General features: G+C 61.1%; 1 protein-coding gene across 1 annotated transcript; it reads right to left on the bottom strand.

Moving 5' to 3' along the window:
• Nucleotides 1-3,764: 3,764 nt before the first annotated feature.
• Nucleotides 3,765-8,882, bottom strand: LOC104677859 (chymotrypsinogen B-like). Its single transcript, XM_030924453.1, has 10 exons — nucleotides 8,810-8,882; nucleotides 8,627-8,657; nucleotides 8,379-8,428; nucleotides 6,805-6,955; nucleotides 5,818-5,923; nucleotides 5,641-5,720; nucleotides 5,465-5,543; nucleotides 5,052-5,232; nucleotides 4,496-4,629; nucleotides 3,765-3,984 (listed from the first exon to the last, which is right to left on the bottom strand). Exons 1-10 carry the CDS (start codon nucleotides 8,880-8,882, stop codon nucleotides 3,823-3,825), a joined length of 1,047 nt encoding a protein of 348 aa, XP_030780313.1. The 3' UTR covers nucleotides 3,765-3,822.

The following is an 8,882-nucleotide window of genomic DNA, read 5'->3' on the forward strand; positions in this document are numbered from 1 at the left end:
CAGCTGCCTGAGGGTGCCAGATGAGAGCACCCCGGGGCAGGTGACGTTTCCAGGGAAGGCACCCGGGGGCAAGTGCCATGCATGGCATCTCCCAGGAGGGTGGAGGAGTGGGTCTCTCCAGAAAAAAACCAAGGGACACTGAGGCTGGGTGCCTCCTGCAGGTGGGGTGAGGCCCTGGGAGCCAGGGCAGAGCCTGGGCCCAAGAGAGGACTTGGGGTCAGTGTCGGAGCTGCAAGGTCTGGGGCCCAGAAGGCACAGCCTGGGCGTGGCCCCCTCGAGCCCTAGGGAGCTGCCACAGCAGCGAGCACCTGCCCATGCCCACAACTGGCGTCTGGAGCGAGGGCAGATCGGGGCAGGAGCAGCTGCAGGAGGGGACAGGTTCCTGTGAGCCGAGGACACCATCAGGGGCTGCATCTAGAACTCTGCTTAAAAGAATCTCATCCCAGCCTGTGGAACTCCCGAAGCACACGCGGAATTACACGTGGATCTGGCTTCCAAGCTGGGAGGGAGGGGCCTGGAGAAGACCTTTGCCCTGGGCAAGTGTGTGCCCCCCGTGGCTCCCCCACCCAGCAGCCCAGATGGAAGGTCCAGGGTGCCCAGAACCCCTGGTGCTCCTCCCAGCCCTGACCATTGTGCATGTCAGCATGCGCCATGGTTTCCCCATCTGTATGAAGAAGGGGGTAGTACTGGGTGATCCTCAAGCCCTCCTGATCTTACCTCTACAGAGGGGTCCCCATGACAGCATCTGTCCCCTCAGCCACGTCATGCTGGGCCTACCCTCCTTGGTGAGGACACAGAAGTAAAGGTGTATGCAGTTGCTCTCAGTGGCTTTGTGTTTTACACAGATGTGGCGTAGGGAGGGTCTCAGCCTCCACAGCTTCCCAGGCATGAACTTCATGATGTGGGCATGCACGTCCGGTGAGAACGGGAGGTGCTGGTGCTGCTCCAGGATACAATGCCCTCCAGGGTCCATCCTGGCAGGCAAGGGCTGCCGGAGTTGCCCTGCAGGAGGGAGAGGATGTGTCGCCAGGCCTGAACTGGGTGCCAGGGCCTGGGAGACGCTGACCTGGCGGAGTCCAGGGAGGGATGCAGAGAAATGGCAAGCATGGGTGCAGGGGGTGTGCCAGGGCCCTGAGGCCTGGGTTCACGTGGCAGCCCCAGCTCTGCCATGCACACTGCTGGAGGGAGCTGGGGCAAGTGGCTTTCATTCCTGCCGGGCGCCATTCATCCTGTGAGCTGACCTTCCAGCTCGGGGCTGGAGAGAGGAGGAAGTCCCCGGGCAGCCTCACCTGCCTGGTTCAGGAAGCCGTGAGTCTGAGGCCTGGCCCTTGTAAGGCCTGGGAAGGAGGCAGAGAGGAGTGGGGAGCCCAGACCTCCATCAGGACTGGAGAGTCCTGGAGTACACTGAGAAAGGAACAGGAATGGGACTGGACAGGTGAGTCTTTGGAGACTGATGGAGAACAGCCCGTGGCATGTGATTTTTAATGATTATCTTTCCATGTTTTTCTACAATGAGCAAAACTTTATCATTGAAGACACCTGTCAGGATGCTTGCAGACGCTTTAACACTTGGGAAGGAAAAGACAGCTGGGAGAGGCAGGTGCCCATGGGCACTGGCAGCCAAGGGTGCAGGGTAAGGCCCAGGCCAGCTGAGTAGGGGCCCCTGTATCCACTTACCACCTCTCCCAGAGGCTGGTTTGTCCCATGGTGGCGTCACGAGCCACCTCTGCCTGCCTGTGTGGCCTTGCGTTAGCCATCCTTAGCACCTGGAAGGCCTCTGGGTGAGAGCCAAGGTCAGATGCCCCGGCCACCACACGGTGGCTCTTCTGGAGAGAGGGTGGCAGACGGGGCTTGCGCTCGTGAGGGTGAGCCCCGCTTGGCCACTAAACCTCATGGTGATCTCAGGACATCCCTTTCTCACTTGGGTCTCAGTTTCCCCACCTGCACAGTGAGGGCACAGGACCTCCCAGATTTGCCCAAGCTGTGATCCGGGTGGCCTGAGGATGTGCAAAGGTGGAGGTGGGGTGCACGGCCCAGGGTGGGCGTCTCCTGCAGGCTCTGCCTGTGGCCAGGGAATGGGGGTGCTGGTTCCCCAGCCTGCAGTTCATTTCCGACCCTTTTCCTGCTGGTTGCAGGGTGTAGTTGGGGTTGGGAAGAGGGGGTGAGTGCCATTCCCTGACACCTGGTGGGTCCCAACTCCTCAAGCTCAAGCCTCACCTGACCCCTAGTGGGCAGCGGTGACCACCCAGCCCCCGCAGAAGTGGAAGCCAGTTTTGCACTGGGAGGATAGGACTGGCAACTCCCACAAGGGCAGGAGGGACCTGAGGGGCGAGGGCTGTGTAATCCTAGCACTTTGAGAGGCTGAGGCGGGAGGATCACTTGAGGCCAAGAGTTCAAGACCAGTCAGGCCACATAGTGAGACTCAAGTCTCTATGTATATATTAATAAAAATTGTTTTAAACTTCCCCCCACCTCTAGTTTGGCCACCACCCAGGGTACGCCCCACTGCATGGGCAGGACCCCACTCTGATCCGCAGGGACACCTGCCAGGCCCAGGAGCTGGGGATGGCATCCTCCCCATTGACGTCCTGGGTAGGACACTGAGTCAGGGTGGATGGTGGGGACCCTGCAGCCTGGGGTTGGGGCAGGGCAGCCGGCAGTTGATGGTGTCCTTAGGTGCCACTGCAGTGCCCTCAACCCCCTCCCCTGATCGCTGTGCACCCAAGGGAGTGTCCGTCCCTCTCCAAGCCCCGGGTGCTGTGACGTGATGGCTGGATCTCCCTGGGGCCTGAGTCAGTGACTGGGGTGGATTGGGATGTGGGGCCTGGGGACACACAAACCCAGGAGGCCGCCCAAGTGCAGAGGGTGCAGAGGGTGCAGGGGCTGGGGGTGGGGGGTGAGCAAGAGGTGGGATGCAGGAAACCCTCGGGAGGCAGAATCTGCAGGGTGTGGGGGCTAAGGAAGGGAGGAGACAGATGCCCCAAGCATGGCTGAGGGAGCGGGGGTAGTGGCCAGAGGGGTGGGAGCCAGCTGGCAGAGTGTGAGGAGGAAGGGGAGGAGGATCTGGCCATGGAGGATGTGGTGCCCCCGTGTAACATGGCACAGTGCGATTTTTTGCTTCTGGGCATTTGGGGCTGGGGATGGGCGTGTTTGACCTGGGGCTCCCAGCCTGCCTGAGCCTCAAACTTTCAAGAATCACTGCAGAGACAGGGAAGCCCAGCGATCCAGAGAAAGGCCATGGGGTGTCAGAGGGTCCCCATCCTGTCCCCTGAGCCCACCAATCATGGCCCACCTCGCCACCACCCCCCTCCTCAGCAGTCCTTGCGTTGATAACGCTCCTGGCTCCAGCGTGTCTGGCAGCCCTAGGAGTGGCCGTGGGAAGATTCCTTGGAACGGCAGGTGTGTGGGGCCAGAGTGAGTTCGTCCCCCTTACTGCCCACGCCCCCTTGCAGGGCCCTGAGCAAGGGAGCAAGCGTGGGTGGCGAGAACCCTGCCACCGGGGGGCAGGTGCTGAGGATGGCGGCCAAGGTCCTCCCGGTCCCCACCAGCCACATCCCCCCTCTGTCTCTGCACCCCTTTTTATCTGCCTGTGTGTTTCTGGCCACTCTTCGGGAAGCAGGAGCCTGAGTGGTGGGAAAGGCGACTAGGGAAGGGTCCTCCCAGACGCCGCCCATGCCTGGCCTAGCCCAGCCCAGTGGGGGCCCAAGTTCTGGAGTGGAGTGAGGCTTTGGAGGCCCCAAAACAGGAGACGGACAGCACCGACGTGTGCTCCATGGGTTTATTGAAGTTCTGTGGGGAGCAAGGTCTGAGGGAGCCACGGGCTCACTTGGCAGCCAGGATCGCCTGCACCCAGGGTATGAGCTTGGTAACATGGGTGTACACACCAGGGCTGGAGGTGGAGCAGGTGCCACTGCCCCAGGACACAATGCCCACGAGGGTCCAGGCTCTGTCCTTCTGGCAGACCAGGGGGCCGCCTGAGTCACCCTTTGGGAGAGGGAGAAGGGGACTTGGATCTGGCAGCCCGGACAGACTGGTCCCAGGGGCCACTGGACATAGTTCCCAGAGTGCAGGCCAGGACCCTACACACAGCAGCGGCTCAGCATGTGCGTTGCATGGGTCACGAAAGACTCCAGCCGCTGCTTGTGTGGTTCATGCCCCTGGAAGCCTGAGCCACCCCGGAATGGGGCCCTTTAATGGAAGCTTAGTAAAGCTGGTTTGACCAATAGGAGGAAGAGCCTGGTGGGGCTTGCCAAGGGGTCCTTGTGAGGGAGGGAGGGCTGCTGGAACCTGCTGGCCTGCTGGGATCCACTGCCCAGGTTGTGCACTGCACAACTCCAAGGGCCATTGGCTCTGACATTGGCCATGGAATTTTGCAACAAGGTGAGTCTGACATCAGGAAGGAGTAAGGTTAGTAGATGAGGGCAGAGGGGTGGGGAACCCGGGCCTCCCCTGCACCCCACTCGCCTGGCCAGGGCCTGGGCAGGGCCAGCCTCACCTTGCAGGAGGAAACACCGCTGGCCCCAGCACAGATCATCTCATCGGTGATCTCGCTGCCCCAGAACTTCTTGCATTCGGCATTGGACAGGAGGGGCAGGGCCGCCTGCTGCAGCTTGTCAGGGATCTTGTTGGCTGCAGGACAGGAGGAGGGTCAGGGCCCCTGGGCTCACCCAGCCCACTTAGGAGGGAGAGACCCGGGCCGACACGCCTGCCCTCCCCTGCACCATCACCACGATGTTGGGTACGGCCCCTGGAGCCTCAGAAGCGCCTGTGGGACAAAGGGGGCCTCGGCCCTGCCCGGGTGGGAGCCCCGCACTGCGACTCCAGGCAGGTCAGCCAGGGCAGGGCTCACCTGGTTGGGCACTGCTCAGAAGCCCCCTGTGGAGGCTCCTCGTGGTCCGACCTAGATTTTATTTGCATTTGGGGAATTTTAAATTCAGAGGATTTTAGATAAAGGGACAGGTAAGAACGTGTTGGAATTTAGAGCCAAACGGTCACGGGGGACTCCACGGCCAGGCAGCCCCGACCCCAGAGGCAGCCCCGCGGCCCCTCACCGTTGTACTTGGTCTTGCCCCAGCCTGTGGTGACGCACACTGTCCCCGCGGGGAAGTCATCGTCGGCGCTGGGCAGGCACACGGCGGACACCGTCTGGGAGAAGACGGCGGGTGTGGCCAACTTCAGCAGGGTGATGTCATTGCGCATGGTGAAAATGCTGAAGCTGGGGTTCCTGAAGACCTGGGGGTGGGGGCCAGAGTGCCGGGGTGAGGCCCTGGGAGGAGGCAGGACCTGCAGGCTTCAAGGACTCCGACTCCTTCCCTAGTGCCCGTTAAGGAGCTGTCCATCCCCAGGGCCGGAATGGGAACCACGAGGCCGACCCGGCCCCACTGGGCACCTGTCCCTGAAGCCGCTAAGGGGTCTCCCCCCATTGCCCGCTGCCCCTGCCTTCTGCTGCACGGGGCCTGGGTACCTCAGCGATCTTCAGGACCTGGATGTTCTCCTCATCAGAGCCCTGGTCAAACTCCCCGACCACGACCACGTCGGAGGTCCTGGGCAGAGCATTGTGGGTGAGCAAAAAGAACATGCCCTGCTCCCCTCCCACCCAACCAGGGCTGGAAGCAGAGCCCGAGGCTGCCCGGTCCTCACCTGACCCCGCAGTGGGCAGCGGTGACCACCCAGCCCTCGCTGATGAGGGAGCCTCCGCAGAAGTGGAAGCCAGTGTTGTCCTGGGAGGAAGATGGGGAGGGTCAGCAACTCCCACCTGGCGGCACCCCCAGCCTGGCCCCTACCCAGGGTGCCCACTGCCTTGCAGAAGCCCCTCACCTGCAGGGACACCTGCCAGGGCCAGGAGCCGGGGACGACGTCCTCCCCATTGACGATCCTGGTCAGTCCGCTGAGCTGGGGGGGGGGATGGCGGGGACCCCGCAGCCTGGGGGCCGGAGTGGGCTGAGGGGTGGGTACCACTCATCTAGGTCTCAGTGCTCCAGCCTCCTCTCACTCCCAACTCTTTTCCAGTCTCTGGGATCTAGGCTGGCTCCCACATCCCCTCCTCTGAGAAGCTGGCCCTGGCTCTCCTCTCCCCAGTGCTGGAATCTCCGGGTACAATTGAGTCCAATGCACTGGACTGTGGGCTGCTGAGGAATGGGGTGTTGACCCCTCCTCAGTTCAGAGAAGTCACACAGGTGGAGCGTGCAGTCCCAGCACTCACGCTGGGAGGCCAGACTCTGTGGATTTGAACCTGGCTCCCTCCCTGCCCAGCCAAGCCACTCAGTGTCCCCATCAGCAAAGTGGGGATCACACAGTTTCTGACCTCACAGAGTTGGAAGAGTGAGCAGGCAGAGCGCCAGCTCTGCGCCTGGCACCCGGGAAGTGCTCAGTAAGCAGGAGTTTAAAAGGGTGAGGCTCACCTGAAAGGTTTGGACTGAACGGTGCCAAGCCCCAGCTGCCCACACGCTCACCACTCAAGCCTGTACTGGGGCCACTGACTGTTGGCAGGTTTCCTGAAGGCCTCAGGGCGGCCCCCCAGACACCCACCTCCTCCCCTGGGAGCCTCAGGTCGGTTGGGGGTGAGGAAGGGGAGCGGGACTCCTCAGTTCCTGAGCTCCGAGGTGGCAGCTGAGCCTGGGAGGGAAGCTATGACCTGGTCCAGGCCTTGCAGTGCCCACAGCAGAGATGGAGCCGGTGACTCGCCCAGGCCCACACTGCGGTGCACAACTAAACTGGGAACTGGGACCCTGCTGCCCCTTGCTGGCCTCGGGGCTGGGAGTGAGTGGAGACAACCCTTCAGCCTCCACAGGGCCCGACACTCACCGAAGGCGGTGCCCAGGAGGGCCCAGCAGGAGAGGATCCAGAGGAAAGCCATGGTGCCACTGGCGGGGGGGTGGGACGCCTGTCTGTGGGTCCCCGTTGTAGCCCTGTGTGCCGGCTGTTATCTGGAGATCTTGGGGTGATAATCCCTTCCCTGGGAGTAGGCAGGATGTGTCAGTGCAGGGCTGGCCAGGGAGCCTGGGATGACAGCAGCTGTGGCCTCAGCTGAGCTGGGCTAACCCAGGTGGCCTTTTACCATGGCCTTTCTCCTCCAGGCCCAGGCTTGGGCAGGGGCCTGCCTCCAGGGACTGAGTCCAGCAGCCCCAGGTTTGAGCCTCAGCTGAGTCTCTTGTGCTCTGCAAATAATTGATCTTTTCATGGTTTGAAAACCCCTGGGCAGGCTGGGTGTGGTGGCTCACGCCTGTAATCCCAGCACTTTCGGAGGCCGAGATGGGCGGATTGTGAGGTCAAGAGATCAAGACCATCCTGGCCAACATGGTGAAACCCCGTCTCTACTAAAAATACAAAAAATTAGCTGGGCATGGTGGTGGGCGCCTGTAGTGTCAGTTACTTGGGAGGCTGAGGCAGGAGAATGGCGTGAACCCGGGAGGCAGAGGTTGCAGTGAGCCGAGATTGCGCCACTGCACTCCAGCCTGGTGACAGAGTGAGACTCCGTCTCAAAAAATAAATAAATAAATAAAATAAAACAGGAAAAAAAATCCTGGGCAATGTGACCAAGTAGAGGAGAGACTAGGGGAGCAGGCCTGTGCCCCGTGGTGTAGCCAGAGGCTGGGATGCAGGCACTCCCCGGGTCCCAGGGGATGGCTAAGGAGGCTCAGTGAAGGCCCAGTTGACATCTGTGTTGGACACTGGGCTGTGTACAGGGGAGGGGTAGCTGCCGGCTGTCCTCGTGCTGGGCCACCCTTGCACACAGGTGCCAGCACACCTGGGCCCTGGAGCCAAGCATGTGGCATCAGAGGGCAAGACTGGGCCTAGGGCCTGATGAGAACTGATGGAGGCTGAACCTCAAGCCAGCACATGGGCAGGGACACCTGGTTCCTGGTGTGGGTGGCAGCACGGGTGGTGGAGCCCTTTCTCAGCAACTGGGAAACTGGGGAGGGAGAAATTTTGGATTGAGGCTGCCAGGTGGAGGGCAAGTTCCCCAAAATGCACAGGAAAAGGGTGCCTCGTGGCTGTTTTTAATTCCACCACACTGATGACTGCAGCATGTGTGTTTACAGCACGGGCTTTGGGGTCAGGCAACTGTGGAGCCGTGGCAACTACTTGCTGTCTCTGATCCTGTATGTAATTAAGGACGTTTAGAGTATGGGTCCCATGACAAAAGAAAGAGCCTTCTTGAGCACGAGGACCAGGCCAAGCACACAATCCATGCTGGTGGGGCCCCTACATTCCTCTTTCTTGAGTGAATCGCCTGTCCAGGCCCTTTGCTCATTCTAGAAGGTTGTCTGGGGACAGAGGGGTGGGCAGGCACCAGCCAGGATGGGGCGTGGCCTGGTCTGGATGAGACACACCCACCTCTGCACACACATGGGCTCCTCCTGCCAGCCAGCGCCCACCCAGCCGCCGGAACAGCTGAACAAAACAAATTCCTGCCTGTAGCAGCTGACTAGGGGAAGAGGCTGGAGAGTTTAGGGAAAAGAGTCAAGTTTTAAAATAAGTAAAATATACACACCAGCAGCTAAGGAGTTTTTATTATTACTGATACTGAGGCCGGGAGGGCCTCACTCTGAAGGCAACATTTAAGCAAACAGCCTAGGAGTTTGTGGGAGCAGCCCAGAGCATCCTTGGAGGACAGGAAACGAACCTGGGGTTGCAGGACCCAAAGAGGCTGCGTCCTAAGGGCAGCGAAGGGCTCAGAAGTCAAGGGGGCAGGTCCAGGAGGGCCCTAGAGAAGATGGTACTAGAGCCTCGGGGGCAGCCCCTAGCTATACGCTGGCCGGGGCAGATGGGGGAAAGGGCGCAGCGGCCGTGCCTCGTCAGCCCTCACCTGGCCTGAGTGACCCGTGGTCCCAGCTATGTGGCCTTGGGAGCTGACGGCTGGCCAGGACCCTGCCTGCCAT

This window comes from Rhinopithecus roxellana, chromosome 20, assembly GCF_007565055.1.
Source record: "Rhinopithecus roxellana isolate Shanxi Qingling chromosome 20, ASM756505v1, whole genome shotgun sequence".
NCBI classification, from domain to species: Eukaryota; Metazoa; Chordata; class Mammalia; order Primates; family Cercopithecidae; genus Rhinopithecus; species Rhinopithecus roxellana.